General features: G+C 39.6%; 1 protein-coding gene across 1 annotated transcript in view; it reads left to right on the forward strand.

The window, feature by feature from the left end:
* The window catches only part of HSPA4 (heat shock protein family A (Hsp70) member 4), a 48,045-nt gene that overhangs the window by 12,170 nt on the left and 18,949 nt on the right, over nt 1-16,926 (forward strand). The window contains exons 2-7 of the mRNA XM_020282326.2: nt 6-63; nt 3,238-3,378; nt 6,171-6,293; nt 7,747-7,846; nt 8,463-8,596; nt 10,322-10,566. Of these exons, the coding sequence (XP_020137915.1) occupies nt 6-63; nt 3,238-3,378; nt 6,171-6,293; nt 7,747-7,846; nt 8,463-8,596; nt 10,322-10,566 (801 nt within the window). The remainder of the gene's footprint in view (nt 1-5; nt 64-3,237; nt 3,379-6,170; nt 6,294-7,746; nt 7,847-8,462; nt 8,597-10,321; nt 10,567-16,926) is intronic.

Consider the following 16,926-nt stretch of genomic DNA (forward strand, 5'->3'; position numbering starts at 1 on the left):
TCTAGGGCTTGCATTTCTTTTGGTCCTAAGAATCGTTCAATTGGAGCAGCGGCTAAAAGCCAGGTAGAGTTTTGTTTTTTCTTAAAATGACTTATTTCTCTGGTTTGTTCATCCATTGGTTCAGCATCTAGTTTAGTGCCCATTATGTACCCAGCACTGGGGGCTTTAGGTATACAAGACAGAGACAAGACATGAGCCTTGCTTTCATGTATAGTTGGCCCTTCATATCCTGTGGGTTCCATGTCTTGGATTCAACCAACTGAGGATTGAAACTATTCTGGGGGAAAAAACAATAAAAAAATAACAAGGCAACAATAAAAAATAATACAAATAAAAACAATACAGTATACCAACTCTTAACATGTAGCATTTATTTTGTATTAAGTATTATAAGTAATCTGGAGATGGTTTAAAGTGTAGAAGTGGATGTGATTAGGTTATATGCAAATACTATACCTTTTTTTTTTTTTTTTTTGAGACAGAGTTTCACTCTTTTGCCTGGGTTAGAGTGCCGTGGCATCAGCCTAGCTCACAGCAACCTCCAACTCCTGGGCTAAAGCAATCCTTCTGCCTAAGCCTCCCGAGTAGCTGGGACTACAGGCATGTGCCACCATGCCTGGCTAATTTTTTCTATATATTTTTAGTTGGCCAATTGATTTCTTTCTATTTTTAGTAAAGACGGGGGTCTCAGATCTTGCTCAGGCTGGTTTCGAACTTCTGACCTTGAGCAATTCGCCCACCTTGGCCTCCCAGAGTGCTAGGATTATAGGCGTGAGCCACTGTGCCTGGCCTACTATGCCATTTTATATGATGAACTTGACCATTTGTGGATTTTGGTATAATTGTGGGGTGGGGGTGTCCTGGAACCAAACCCCTATGTATACTGAGGGATGACTTACATAGGTTAGAAGCAAATAGCTTTAAAATAGCATTAGCAGTATATAATCTGTTTAATGCAAACTGCTAGGATGTATTTTGCCCAGATTTTGTTTAAGCAAGGATTGCTTGTTCCTTGATGTTTAAATGCTCATCAAAGTCTGTCTTGTTGGGCTATTCATCTTATATTTAAGGCCAGTGTTGATCCTATTAATCAAGTTTCTCAAGGAAAGAAAGGATACTTCTAGAAGCACATTGAAGGACTTGCCATTACTCTAAACCAGGAACCTGAGATATTTGCTGGTTTCTGAGTTACCAGAGCGGAGAACCCTAAGAGTTCTGTTATCCTGAGTATCTGAGGTCTTTGTAAAATTAAAGAGTTGCCTTTTTGACCTTTTTATGGTTCAGTCTGGAGCAACATACAGAGTGAATAACTGTCTCTTTTTCTGGGCTGGGCTGGGCAGGGCCTAAGATTTATGAACCTGAGAAAATAGTGCCTGGCCAATTGGTTTTTAATTAAGTTGGTCGTTTTATAGTCTTATTTTTTAAATGTTCAAGATATTTTAGAAGGCAGTAGATAACAAATACAGGGCTATTTTGAAATGCCCTTCCTTCTAAAATTCCAGTGAATTCTTGTTTTTAAACCTGCTTTCATTATTGAGAACAGCTATTGTTCTGAACTAGCTGCCTAGTTCTAGGTTGACATAGTTCTTATGTTACAGAGTTTCCATTTGGCAGCTTATTGAAGCAGGGCCTGATTTTGGAGGCCTCATTTGTTTTACAAAAGGACTTGTGTGCTTGCCTTTTGACCTACCCTACGCAGGGAGCTCTGTGACTCTTCTTTGCAGGCTTGTTGTATCTCTGCATTGGGTAGAGGGGCCTCTTAAATCTAAAGTACAAGTTCATCCTGAAACTTCTTGAACGTCTTTGTCAGCATTTCCCCCCATAAGTTATAATAGGTTATTCTAGAGGAATAAGAAAATGTGGATACAAAAACATAAGGAATTTGGAAGTCACCTGTTTAGCCATTATCTGCAAATCACTGTCACTATCTTTTTATTTTTATTCTTTTTTAGAGACAGGGTCTTGATCTGTCACCAGGCTGGTGTGCAGTGGTGTGCTCATAGCACTCTATAACCTTGAACTCTGGGCTCAAGTGATCTTTCCCACCTCAGCCTCCCAAGTAGCTAGGACTATAGGCACGTGCCACCTTGCCTGGCTAATTTTTAAATTTTTTGTAGAAGTGGGGATCTCGCTATGTTGTCTAGGCTGGTCTCAAACCCCAGGCCTTAAGTGATCTTCCTGCCTTCTTGGCTTCCTAAAGTGCTGGGATTACAGGTGTGAGCCATTGCACCTGGCCAAATATCTTAATGTATAACCCTTTGTACTATTTCTAAGCATGTGTATACTTTTTTCCTTGCTAAAAAAGTGAGATCAAGCCGGGCGCGTTGGCTCACGCCTGTAATCCTAGCACTCTGGGAGGCTGAGGCGGGCGGATTGCTCAAGGTCAGGAGTTCAAAACCAGCCTGAGCAAGAGCGAGACCCCGTTTCTACTATAAATAGAAAGAAATTAATTGGCCAACTAATATATATATAAAATTAGCCGGGCATGGTGGCGCATGCCTGTAGTCCCAGCTACTCGGGAGGCTGAGGCAGCAGGATTGCTTGAGCCCAGGAGTTTGAGGTTGCTGTGAGCTAGGCTGACGCCATGGCACTCACTCTAGCCTGGGCAACAAGCGAGACTCTGTCTCAAAAAAAAAAAAAAAAAAAAAAAGTGAGATCATACTGTATAGACACTTCTCTTCTCACCTTCTATAAATCCTTATCTATTGTATGGATATACCATAATTTATTTAACCATTTCCCTGTTATACACCATCTAGGCTGTTTCTAGGCTTCTGCCATATTATAAATAATGCTCTCAGTATCCTTTGGCATTCATCTTTGTGTTCTTAGTTTGATCTTTTTGCTTCATGGGAAGTCTCTTTAACTAGAATTTTTCTGAATTGACACATTTTGCCAAATTGGTTCCTGGAAAGTTTGAACCATAAGGTATAGGCAATTTTTAAAAGCTAGAAGTCATTTTATGTAAATGTTTATTAGAAGTTTAAGAACAGAGAATACTTCATGGAGAAGTGGGAAGAGCTAGGCTTTGGTCTGAGCCCTGCCACAGTGAGACCCGTGCAAGTTCCTCATTCCTTTTCATGCTCACGGGCACCATTTAGGGAGATTTAGTGTATGAAGAAACTGAAACCAGCAAGGAAACTGATGTTAAAACGATGCTAATTTAATCTAAGGCTGTTGAAAATAATAAAAAAAAATTAATAGTAGTATTTTGACTCTTTGCTATTTTTCTCTTAGGTAATTTCCAATGCAAAGAACACAGTCCAAGGATTTAAAAGATTCCATGGCCGAGCATTCTCTGATCCCTTTGTGGAGGCAGAAAAATCTAACCTTGCATATGATGTTGTGCAGCTGCCCACTGGATTAACGGGCATAAAGGTAAGGTTCCCAAGTTAATGCCTTACAATTAAACTGCAGTATTTTATCAGTTAAATATATATCCATGCCTTTCTGATGCCAAGTTGTAATGAAAATGCTTACAAATGCTTAGGAAAAGCTTTTGCTGGTAAAGACTATTTGGCGTTTTTTGAGGGGTCTGGAATTTGGTTGGGAGCTGTTGGTGCTGTTCATACAGGTTGGAGGCTTGGAGAGATGGTTTAAAGTTAACACTGCCTTTGCTGCTTGTTTTGTTCACTGATGCAGTGGCCTTTCTGGTATGAGTTTAGGGAATGACTTCTGGAAGAGCAGGCAGAGGAATCACACTGAAGTCACTAGCAGACATATGCTCATACTTTTAGCAGTAAGACTCAGGTTGGAAAGATAGTCTTTTGGGGAAAGTGAGTTTGGTCTTTGGTATCTCTCGGTCATCTAGAGGAGTCTGTTTTTGAAGTGTGCAGTGAACTGATCACACAGAAGAAGTGAGAGGCTGGGAGATAGGTAGGGTGGACACCTCTGCCTCTCTTGTACTCAGGAGTGAGAAGAAAAGTCCACAAAGGGAAGATGAGCTTTCCAGGCAGGTGAGTTTAGGGAGAAGAGATTTGGTGTTGGAGACACCCAAGTGGGAGAAATAAGAATCATGAGAACAGGCTTCAAAGCCAAGAGAGAGAACTGTGAGAAAAAAGTTGTGCCAGTGTAGCTAAGAATTCAGTCAAATACAAAATTGAAAAATTCTGAAAACTAAAGAATGATCACTAGGTTTACTTAGGATGCCCGTGGTAACAATCTGAGAACAGTTGCAGTGGCATATAGTAAGGGGTGAAGATGGAGTGCGGGGGGAGGGGAGAGGGAGGTGAGGAAATGGGTGCTACTCATTAGTTAAGAAAGAAATAGGATGAGTATTAGCAGATTGAGTCATAGGCATTGCAAGACCGAAAGTAGAAAAAGACTAGGAAGAAGATCTGCAGGACAAGTAGATCCAAGTCTCAGGATATAATTGACTGGGAATTAAGCAAGTAGCAGGGAAGAAGAGGATAATGTAGAAAGGAGGCTTCAACGTGAGGGGTATTTCTAGGTCTTTATTGTGCAGCAACGTGAGAAACTGTTAGATTCTAAACCACAACAAATTACTGGGCTGGGGAGTGAGGAGAAGGTCGCATTGGAGCTATGCTGGGGCAGCAGCTAGAAGAAGAGAGCAGCGTTGTCTGGTCTGGATAGTTGTTGGGGAATATGGGCATACGGGGTGGGGTTGTCCTAGGCAGTCTTTCAGCACTTCAGATTTGCAACTCTTATCACAGTTACAGACTTTTAGCTACAGTAGGACTTTATATTGAAGCTTTGTTCATCATTTATTCTTTAATTCAACTGATACTTACTGTGTCTGATCCTGTCCTAGGTGCTGGGATTAGGGGAGTGAAGAATCAGAAACTGTGCCCTCAGATTAGACTGAACCCTATCTGGGGAGATGGATAATACAGTAAACCAAGCAAAACACACACAGCGTGTCATACAGTCAGATAGTTACTACCAGTCGTCCCTTTATGGAGGGAGAGTGTGGGTCATGGTGAGCTACATTGGTTTGCCTCTGCACAGGGACTCGTCTCAAGTTTTGTTGTTTTACGTCACGATCTTCGATCTCCAAGTATCATGTTTGGAAAGCATGTTAAAAGCTAAAAGTGACCTTCACGGTTTTGCTTCCAAAACAAGCTTTTTTCCAACTCCCTTTTTTTTTTTTTTTTTTTTTTTTTTGAGGCAGAGTCTCATTCTTTTGCCTAGGCTAGAGTGCGGTGGCGTCAGCCTAGCTCACAGCAACCTCAACCTCCTTGGCTCAAGTGATCCTCCTGCCTTAGTCTTCCAAGTAGCTGGGACTACAGGTGCACACCACCACACCTGGCTAATTTTTTGTTTCTATATCTAGTTGCCTAGCTAATTTCTTTCTATTTTTAGTAGAGACGGGGGTCTTTCTCTTGTCGAGGCTGGTGTTGAACTCCTGACCTCAAGTGATCCTCCTGCCTTGCCCTCCCAGAGTGCTAGGATTGCAGGCGTGAGCCACCGCGCCCGCCCCAGTTCCCTCTAAAATAATGATCCCTCGTTGACAGGAGGCCTTGTTCACTTTGGGCCTTTAGGATTAACCCTTTGCACTTGCTTGCTTTTTTCTTGATTCCTTTATTCTATTCAGGATTTAATTTTTTAAATACCCCCAATTTTACAATGTGTGGCAATAGAATAAAAAACTGGAGTTTCTTTTCATACAAACTTATTTATTTGGATTTTTTTATATTTCAAATTATTGATACATTCAAAGAGTAATTTTAATCTCTATAATTTTTCATGGTGTCATATTTTTTGGAACATTCACCCACATGAAGACCTGGTTTACATTCACATGTTTCGCAATTATAAATAGTCTCCCTTCTTCCTCTTTTGATTTTTCTGTTAGAACAAACAACACAATCTTTGTGTTTTTTGTTTGAGTGATGTGTGATTATATGGAGCTTACATCTAAATGTTGCTCTAAGTTAGTGGATAATAATCTACCCCTGGAAGTTACTGTACCATCTCTGCATTTACATTTTACTTGTCCTTTCATGTTAATGAAAACAAGAAAAGATATTGGAAAAATTGACAAAAATCCCTCTCCCCCCCACACGGTGAAGCTACGTGTCGAGTGTGGCTTGACATAGGAGCTGCTACCGATGCTAACCATGTCGAGTCACACTCGACATCCGAGTGCAGAGGGGAGGGTTAAGACACGAAGACATAGGATAAGTCTAGGCCCTTCTGTTTTCTTGCAGGTGATGTATATGGAGGAAGAGCGAAATTTCACCATTGAGCAAATCACTGCCATGCTTCTGTCCAAGCTGAAGGAGACAGCAGAAAGTGTTCTCAAGAAGCCTGTCGTGGACTGTGTTGTTTCGGTGAGTTTGCTGCAAGTAAATTGTGTTATTTTTGGTCTTAGGTTGTAATGGTTATTTAAAACATCTATTAAGCTAATCTTCATTTTCTTAAATATTCTTTTCTGCCTCCTAGCTTTTGCTCAGGCCTCTCCATTATTTTGCCTATTTAAATCTTATCTGAGACTCCCCTCAAAGCCCACCTCTTCCTGGATTTTTTTCAGCATCACTGTATTTCCCAGGCTGACTTTGAACTCCTGGCCTCAAACCATCCTCCTACTGTAGCCTTCCAAAGTTCTGGGATTACAGGCATGAACCACTGTGCCTGGCCACATTCTGGAGTTTTAAGGAAGAATAAAAATGCTTACATTCCTTTAAAAAGCTCACATTCAAATGACCTTGGCTCCCCACTGGCTGATATAATAAGCACTTGTTCCTAGATGCTTCCTATCTTTTCTCAGCTCTCAATCATTGGTCTCCCAGATTTGTCCCCATTCCTCTATCTAGTGGCCTTAACTTTGATCCTGAATTCAATGTAGAAGTAAAATTTATTAAAATAATGGAATGCCTGAGTGGCTTTTCCAATTTCGGGCATCAGTTAAAAGGTTATGTGTTAAGTCATGTTTAGGAGCGTCCTGAAGAGCACACTGAGTTTTGGTGATTTGCTAGGAGGATGCCTAGCACTTAGTTAATAGCTGTGCTTATACTAAGATTTATTGCAGTATAATCTTACGCTTATAATCTTATGCTTATACTAAGCATAAGATTTTTATGCTTAGTGTATATAGCATATCTATATACTAAGATTGTATGCAGGGTACAAAGGGAAAAGGGTACATGAGTCAGCGTCTGGAGGAAACACGGCACAGTCTTCCAGCAGTCAGATAGGATGTACTTAATTCTCCAGCAACAAGTTACAACAGCACAAGTGAAGTGTCCTTCACCAGGGAAGTTCCACCTGAGCCTAGAAGTCCAGAGTTTTTACTGGGAGTCAGTCACAAAGGCACTTTAAACCTAGCATGTACCAAAACTCCAGACTCCCAGAAGGAAAGCAGGTAGTCAGCGCAAACTACATTGTTTATATAAACAGTTGAGGTACAGTGAGCCACTCTTAATCATTTAAAGAAATTTTCTATCAATTTAGGGAACTATCGGTTTCCTAGATGCCAGGTGAGGGCCAACATGCAAGCAGGCCTTTTCTAAGGATGGCAGTATCTGGCTTCTATATCGGCTCTTTTTTGCAGTCACTGATTGAGCTCTTGGATGGTGGTCCACTGCGTAATGTGGATATGTGATGTAATGTGTGGCTGTCCGTGTGTCCCAGTACTACTTAATGAATTTTCTAACTTTTCCCCACTAATACTTTCTTAATTGTGTACAGAATAAATTGCTGTAGATATTTGAGAGTGTTCCTAGGTGTTTTACTAACTAATATGAGAAATGTCTGTAATACAGTAAATGTTCAAATTTTTTGTAGGTTCCTTGTTTCTATACTGATGCAGAAAGACGATCAGTGATGGATGCGACACAGATTGCTGGTCTCAACTGCCTGCGATTAATGAATGAAACTACTGCAGGTAAGAAGGACTATTACTTTTTTGACATACTTTATTTTGAAATTTTAAATCTTAAAACTCTGGAGGTTTCTTATTCTTTATTTTGCTTGGCGTGCTGTCGTCCTTACTACCTATGTGTCATAGTGGCTTTGGATACAGTGGCTCACAGAAGAATCAGTCTGACCAGCACTTGCTCAGTCCCCTCACAGCATGTGCTTGTTTGGAAAGGAACACACTCAATGTGTGTGTGGAGCAGGCTGTGGTTGAGAGGTGGGCCTTGTGGCCTGGGGGCGACAGAGGAGTTGGGGCATAAAGCAGCATGTCAGGGACAGGACTTGTGGGAACAAGGGTAGAAGAAATCTGGGAAAATGTTTGGAGAATGGAATTAGTTTGGGGAAAATTGCCACAGTCCATGGGAAACTGTGAGGAAGTCTTAAGTGAATGTCAGCATTTAACTACTCTTTGAAGTTAATCTGTTCTTCTTGAATACATTATACAACACTTGTAAAGAATTTGATTCTATCTAAAGCACAACACAATGTAGTCCATTCACTGTATATTAAACCTGCTTTTTAAATGAATTTTATTTATTACTTAGGTGATACTGTTATGTTGAATTTACTTTTTTCCTGTGTAGTTGCTCTTGCGTATGGAATCTATAAGCAAGATCTTCCTGGCTTAGAAGAGAAAGCAAGAAATGTAGTTTTTGTAGACATGGGTCATTCTGCTTATCAAGTTTCTGTGTGCGCATTTAATAGAGGAAAACTGAAAGTAAGTATATTTTTCCCAGAAGACTATATTACTAGTATAAGAGTTATGAATTTTTGAGAGGTGACTTAAATAATTGGTTAAAGAATTTTGTTTCACTAATGGAAGCTTGCTATGAGCCATCTGAAGTGTAACCAGTTGTTGTGGGGTGGAGCATAGATGGTAGGCCCAAAATTTTTTCAAGAGTTGGTGTGGTGTGAAGCAAAGCATGTAGACCTCAAGGAAAAGGCTCTTGAGATCCCTGAGTATTATTTTTGTTATCTATAATATGGGAAAAACAATGCTTTCCTTAAAATGGAGTCTCTCACACTGGGGATTGAGGGGGATAGTAAAGGTGCTTTCTCTTCTTGCTCTTGAGGTTTTGACTGTTCTAGGAAAGGGGTGGAAGAACTAGAACTTGGATACCGAAAGAAACTAGACCAGGAGTGGTATTTTAGATTTCTGGAAAGCTTAAAGCCCTGGAGTATGCAGTTTTGTACTTACAGAAGTGAAGAAGGCGAGGAGGGGCCAGGAGGTGATCACAGTCACAGTTGAGTTTACGGGTTCCTGCCCGTTTCACAGTAGGGTATAAAATCAGTTCTGTCTAGCTAGATGATTTCATTTAGAATTTGGTTAACAACCAAGGATTTTTCGAGTGTTCACTTTAATTATTTGAGTTGTGTCTCAAAGTTCTTGGTGCCAAGGTCTATGCCCCAGGACCCTCTTGGGGATTGGTGGGGAGGGACTATCCACAAATAAATAATTTGGCGGTTTTGGAGGGCATTTTGAGACTTTGTTGTGGTCCTGTTTCTTTGAAAATAGACTTGGTTCTGCTTTATTGTCTGGTTTATATTGTTTCTAGTTTTTTTTTTTAATAAAAAGAAAGCATATCTTTCAGATAATTAGGAAATGAGGGGTTTGTGATTTTTTTTTTTTTTATATAGCCATAATGGTGGACCAAGTGTAATTCTCAATGTTTAAACTTTAATCATTAATAGAGTTATTTCTAAGATCCATTCTATACTTTTCATCCTTTTTTTTTTTTCTGGTAGAGACAAGGTTGCTGTGTTGCCCAGGCTGGTCTTGAACTCCTGGCCTCAAGTGATACTCCCACCTTAGCCTCCCAAAGTACGGGAGTATAGGCCCCAGCCACTACTTCACATTTTTATTTTATTTATATATGTATGTGACAGAGTGAGACTGTCAAGCGAACCTCCTGCCTCAGCCTCCAAAATAGCTGGGACAGGTGCACACCACTACACCCGCTGATTTTTTCTGTTTTTAGTAGAGACATGGTCTTGCTTTTGCTCAGGCTGGTCTTGATCAAACTCTTGACCTCAAGTGATCCTCCCACCTCGGTCTCCCAGAGTGCTAGGATTACAGGCGTGAATCACCACGCCTAGCCTGTTTCATCTTTTTAAACAGAAGATTCCGGTCATAATTTAGCCTGGCTTTGGATCAGAGTGATGTGTGTTAGTGACCATCTGCTTTTGTTTTTCTAAATTGTCCTTTACTGTGAGCTGTCACTTGTTAGTTTTCTGATCCTTTTGATTTCTTTTAAATCTAATAATAAAGATATTCATTATAAAAACATCCCCCAGGCTAGTAAATGATATATGCACATTGCTTTGTTTCGACCTTAATGTAACCCCCTGGTTTTATTTATAAATGACTTATAAGTTAAATATCATGATAAATTTTTAAGTTGATTGGTTAATTGTTAGATTAATTATCATCTCTTTTCCTAAGGTTCTGGCCACTGCATTTGACACGACACTGGGAGGCAGAAAATTTGATGAAGTTTTAGTAAATCACTTCTGTGAAGAATTTGGGAAGAAATACAAGCTAGACATAAAGTCCAAAATCCGTGCATTATTACGACTCTCTCAGGAGTGTGAGAAACTCAAGAAGTTGATGAGTGCAAATGCTTCAGACCTCCCTTTGAGCATTGAATGTTTTATGAATGATATTGATGTATCTGGAACCATGAATAGGTAACTATTAATATTTTGATGTTAAAATGAACTGTGATTTTTCTCCATTTATATTAGACATAATTAGCTAATTTTTGAAATCATCATGGTTGTTGATAGAACTGATCAGTGCTGTGGGTAAAAAGTTAAGAGGCCATTCAGTACCCTGTTTTTTATGTAAAGGTTCAATTTGGTTATTGTGATGTAGACTGATGTTTTTGTTCTGATTAATTGAATGTTGCAGGAAGTTGGTAGTTCTTCACATACGCATTTCTTATACATGAGTTACCAGTTTTCACAAAATCAGAACAAAGTGCTTTAATGCAGAATTAAGTTGAATTTGATTTACCCAATGATTAAGAAACTGTTCTTTTTGAGTGGTTCAGGATCACTTGAGGGAATAGTGCTGTAAGAATTCTGGGTAATTGACATTTCAGGGCGATCCTCAGAAATACTCAGAGTTTTATTGTTGCCTGCTTCAGTTGCTTGGATGATGGGAGTATGATGTTCTTTTGGTTTTGAGCTCTGCTGGTGGAATTCAGGCATGACTGATGGCTGCTTTGGGGAAGTGTGCCTGAGCTATTCTTGGGAAATTGAGATGGTGTTTATTGTCTAGCATACAAATTTGTAGTTGCCTTTTTCTCCTATTTGAAAGTGATGGTTTTCTTTTTTTTTTTTTTTTTTTTTTTTTTTTATTTTCGATTAGCTACATCTGTGGAAGAAAGTGATGGTTTTCATTTTTATACAGTGGCAGTTTTTTATGTGTGTATGTGTCATGCAATCTGAGGTTAGACCCGTGTGTGTTGCAGAAGTTGTTGGTGAAATGTCATTTATTTGTAAGAGCTAAATAGAAACCTGTAAAGTCATTTAAAGTTTTTTAAAAGCTGAATTTGCCTGTTAGCTGTCTTTATTAAGCAGTTAGTGTACTGTAGCTGCGTTGTCAGGACATAGCATTTACTGCCTACCACTTCTTCCTTTTCTTTAAATTTAAGAAACACGGTAATGTCAGAAATAATCTTCATTGTTAATTTCTGGCATTATGATAGTACAGTGTTTCTTCTAATTTTTTCTTCATTTTTAAAATCTTTAGGTGAAATTTACATACTATAAAATTAACTATTTTATTTATTTTTATTATTAGTTTTTCTTTTCCAGGCTCTTCTGTGTACTTGTAAAAATTAACCATTTTAAAGGGAACAATTCAGTGGCATTTAGTATGTTCTCAGTGTTGGGCAGTGGCCATGTCTGTCTCTTGAAAAAAAACATTTTCATCCCAAAATAAAACCCTACACTCATTAAGCAATTATTTTGTATTTGCCCTTGCCTCTGGCCTTGGTAGTCACCAGTCTGTTTTCTATCTCTATTGATTTACCTATTCTGAATATTTCATGTAAATGGAGTCATGTAATATGTGTCCGGCTACTTTTGTGGCTGACTTCTTTCATTTAGCATAATGCTTTTTTTTTTTTTTTTTTTTGGAGACAGAGTCTCACTTTGTCGTCCAGGCTAGAGTGAGTGCCGTGGTGTCAGCCTAGCTCACAGCAACCTCAAACTCCTGGGCTCAAGCGATCCTTCTGCCTCAGCCTCCCGAGTAGCTGGGACTACAGGCATGCGCCACCATGCCCGGCTAATTTTTTATATATATATCAGTTGGCCAATTAATTTCTTTCTATTTATAATAGAGACAGGGTCTCGCTCTTGCTCAGGCTGGTTTTGAACTCCTGACCTTGAGCAATCCACCCGCCTCGGCCTCCCAAGAGCTAGGATTACAGGCGTGAGCCACCGCCGCCCGGCCAGCATAATGCTTTTGATGTTCATCTACACTGTAGCTTGTATTAGTACTTCATTGCTTTTTTTGGCAAATAATATTTCATTGTATGGATATACCACATGTTATTTATTTATTTAGTTATTTGAGACAGGGTCTCACTCTGTCATCCAGACTGTAGCTGGGACTACAGATACGTGCTATCATGCCTGGCTAAGTTTTATTTTTTTGTAGAGACGTGATCTTGCTATGTTGCCCAAGCTGGTCTTGAACTCCTGGTGTCAAGCAGTGTTCCTTCCTTGGCCTCTCAAAGTGCTGGGATTATAGGCGTGAGCCACTGCACCAGGCCAATTTGGATTTTTCAATCAGCAGTTTTTCTTCAATGTAGTCTTTTTTTTCTTGAAGGGAATTTTAGGTTAGGTCCAATTTGTTATGGTCCCTGTATACTTATCGAGGACCTCTTTTGTTTTTAGAGTGTGCAAACTGTTCCTGATTTCAGCTGCTGTTTCCAAATTGGCCTGCTGAATTTTGGTCATTCTGGAGTTTTTAGGTTCATTATATGCCCTGTTGTTTCATTCTCCTTCCTTTTGCAGAGCTGATACTAAGCAAGAATTGTAGTTGTCAGTGATTTGTCTCTACCCATTTGTATTTTGAGATTTGTGGGGATACTTTGTTGTAGGCTTTATTAATGGGTTTTGGTTTTGCTATCTTAGTTACTGTGTACTTACTTATTTGATGTGATTTGTAGAGATTCAAAAACTATACTAACTTGTATCTAGAATATATAAAGAACTATTATAACTTAATAAAACTACAACCCAAATAAAAAATGGGCAAAGAATCTGAGTAGACATTTCTTCAGGATAGGTTACACAGATGACCAATAAGCACAAGAAGATGCTCAACATCATTAGCCGTCAAGGAAATGCAAGTCAAAACCACAACGAGATGCTACTTCACAGCCACTGGGATTATTGTATGTTGTAAAAAGATAATAAACATTGGAGAGAATGTGGAGAGATATTCATATGCTGCTGGTGGGAAGGTAAAGTGGTACAGCCATTTTAGAAAACAGTCTGGCAGTTTCTCAAAAGGTTAAACATAGAATTACCATGCAGTTAGACTTGGAGATATATACCCAAGAGAAATGAAAACATGTCCCCATAAAAACTCATACATGAATATTCAGAGCACCACTACTCATAGTAGCCAAAAGGTGGAAACAGCCCAAATGTCCAACTGATGTAGTGGATGAACAAATGTATGTCCATACTGTGGGATGTTATTTGGAAATTTAAACAATGCAGTATAGGTACCTAATAAAACATGGATGAACCTTGAAAACTTGATGCTAATGCGAGAAGTCAGTTGCAAAGGACCACATGACTGATACTTTTGTTTATCTGAAATGTCCAGATAGAGGCAAATCTATAGAGACCGAAAGCAGATGAGTGGTTGCCTAGGGCTGAGGGATGTGTGTAGGGGTTGGAGAAAACAGTTTAGAGTGATGAAAATGTTCTTTTTCTAGAGTGATGAAAATGTTTTAAAATTGATTGTGATGATGCACGACTCTAAATTTACACTTACAATGGGTGAATTTTATGATGGCATGAATTATATTTTAATAAAACTTTAAAAACTTCAGAAACTACCAAAAACCTCTCCCACTGTTGCTGCGATCTTCCTAGAATCTTCTCTGCTTCTTTGCTGTCTCATGTTTTAAATCATGGACACTTTGAGACATGCAGCAGAGCTGGATTTCACATGAGCATGGTCCTCATCCCACCACTCAGGTTCTCCTGATAATATTTTACCGCACCTGCTGTATCACACATCACACATCAATATTTGTTCGTCATCCACACTCTGTACACTCATCAACTTTACTTTTTGACGTAGTTTGAAGTAAATTGCAGACATCTGTGTGCTTTTCCCAAAATACTAAAGTTTGCATATTAACCGTAATTCAGTGGGTTTTTTGGGATGTATTTTTATATAATGACATACTGGAGTTTTGAGTGCATATTTGCTGAGTTTGGGCAAATACATACACCTTTGTAACCAGTACCCTTGTCATGAAATAGATCATTGTGTTAGAAAGTTTCCCCAGCCCTCCTACCCCAGAGGTAATCACTGATGTGGTTTTTGTATCTTTTGAGCCATAGAGTAAATTTGTCTGTTCTAGAACTTCTTATAAATGGAATCTCATAGTATGTAGTCTTTTGTGTGAGGCCTTTTTTACTCAGCATAAAATTTTTTAGATTCATTTAGTTGTTGGGTACGTCATTTCTTCCTCCTCCTGTCTTGCTAACTAGTATGTCATTGTATGTTTACTGTTTTCTTCTATCGACGGGCACTGTCTTTTTCCAGTTTTTTTTGCTACTGTATTTCCCCGAAAGTAAGACCTACCCATAAAATAAGCCTACCAGGATTTCTAAGCATTTGCACAATATAAGCCCTACCCCGAAAATAAGACCTAGCGATGGGCGTGGCTACGCAGCGCATCTGCACAACCCATGCATTTCGTCTCGGAGAGGTGAGGAAGACGAGCAGCCCTTCTCATCTGCCCCATGAGAGCTCTATTGCTCGACAGGAGAGATTGGGGCCAATGATTCTAAAGGAAATAGTCGCAAGAAATTCAGGATGGAATTTGGGGTTTGGAGAGTTATGATGATGTTCCAGAAGAAGATGACTTCACTATATTTGAATAAATGTAGATTGTTGTACTGTATACTTAAAAAAAATAACACATCCTCTGAAAATAAGCCCTAGGGTGTCTTTTTGAGGAAAAATAAATATAAGACCCTGTTTTACTTTAGGGGAAACATGATATTAAAAGTAAACTGTCAGATTGGGCACGGGGTCTCAATGCTAGTAATCCTAGCACTCTGGTAAGTCGAGGTAAGAGGATCACTTGAGGTCAGGAGTTCAGACCAGCCTGAGCAAGACCCTATCTCTGTTAAAAATAGAAAAAATTAGCCAGGTGTGGTGGTGTACACCTGTAGTCCCAGTTATTTGGGAGGCTGAGGCAGGAGGATCACCTGATTCCACGAATTTGAGGTTGTAGTGAGGTATGGTGATGGCACTGCAGTCTACGAGACTCTGTCTAAAAAAAGAAAAGAGAAGAAGACTGATACTAATTCTATAACATATAAGAGCTCTAGTTACCATCCTCACCAATATTGACATTAGCAGTGTTTTAATTTTTGCCATTATGGAGGGTGTATTCTATATACCCTTATTATATGTGTGTGTATGTGTATATATAGTTTGAGATGTAATTTATAAAAGTCAACCTTTTAAAATGTATAATGCAGTGGTTTTTAGTATATTCACAGAGCAGGACAGCCATCACCACACCTGAATACTAGAAAATTTTCTTTACCTCGCAGTGAAACCCTAACTGAGCTATCAGGCTGTGAAAAGACATGGAGGGAACTTAGTGCCTGTTGCTAAGTGAAAGAAGCCAATCTGAAAAGTCTACACACTGATTCCAGCTGTACGGCTTTCTGGAAAAGGCAGCGCTGGAGACAGCGAAGGGTCGGCGCTTGGCCTCGGGTTTAGAGATGAAGTGGGGGACTGGGGAGTTTTAGGGCAGTGAAACTATCCTGTTTGGTACTGGAATGTGGGTATTTACACATTTGTCCAAACTCAGCCCTAGTGGAAACCGTCCCGTATATCAGCATGGCTCATGGATTGTAACATACTGTAATAGCAATACAGGATATCAATAGGGGGGCTGGGCTGCGGGTGAGCAGGGATGTGTGGGAATTCTCTTTATATTCAACTCTCTGTAACCCTAAAACGCAAAAAAAAAAAAGTCTTAATTAAAAAAAAAAAATGTAGGCCGGGCGTGGTGGCTCACGCTTGTAATCCTAGCACTTTGGGAGGCCGAGGCTGGCGGATTGCTCAAGGTCAGGAGTTCGAAACCAGCCTGAGCGAGACCCCGTCTCTACTAAAAATAGAAATAAATTAATTGACCAACTAAAAATATATATACAAAAAATTAGCCGGGCATGGTGGCGCATGCCTGTAGTCCCAGCTACTCGGGAGGCTGAGGCAGGAGGATTGCTTGAGCCAAGAGTTTGAGGTTGCTGTGAGCTAGGCTGACGCCACGGCACTCACTCTAGCCTGGGCAACAAAGTGAGACTCTGTCTCAAAAAAAAAAAAAAAAAAAAAAAATGTAACCCTGTGCCCGTTAGCTAATGGGTCTCTTCCTCCCTCTCGTCCAGGTAGCCGCTAAGCTCCTTTCTGTCTCTTTATTTTGAACATTTCATATAAATGGAGCCTAATGTGTTCTTTTTTGACTGGCTTCTTTCACATCGTAGCGTTTTCTTAGTATTAATCCATGTTGTAGCATGTATCAGTTCGTTTTACTGTATTCGTTCTGTTTTATTGCTGAGTATAGTTGATAGCCATTTGGGTTGTTTCCACCTTTTGGCTATTGTGAACAAAGCTGCTGCTTGTGAACATTCATGTACAATATTTTTTGTGAACATGTGTTCTCAATTCTTTCGGATCTGTACCTAGAGTGGAAATGCTCACTCATATGGTAACTCTTTGTTTAAGATTTTGAGGAACTGCCAAACACTTTTCCAAAGTGGCTGCACCAT

Source organism: Microcebus murinus, chromosome 21 (assembly GCF_040939455.1).
Source record: "Microcebus murinus isolate Inina chromosome 21, M.murinus_Inina_mat1.0, whole genome shotgun sequence".
NCBI lineage: Eukaryota > Metazoa > Chordata > Mammalia > Primates > Cheirogaleidae > Microcebus > Microcebus murinus.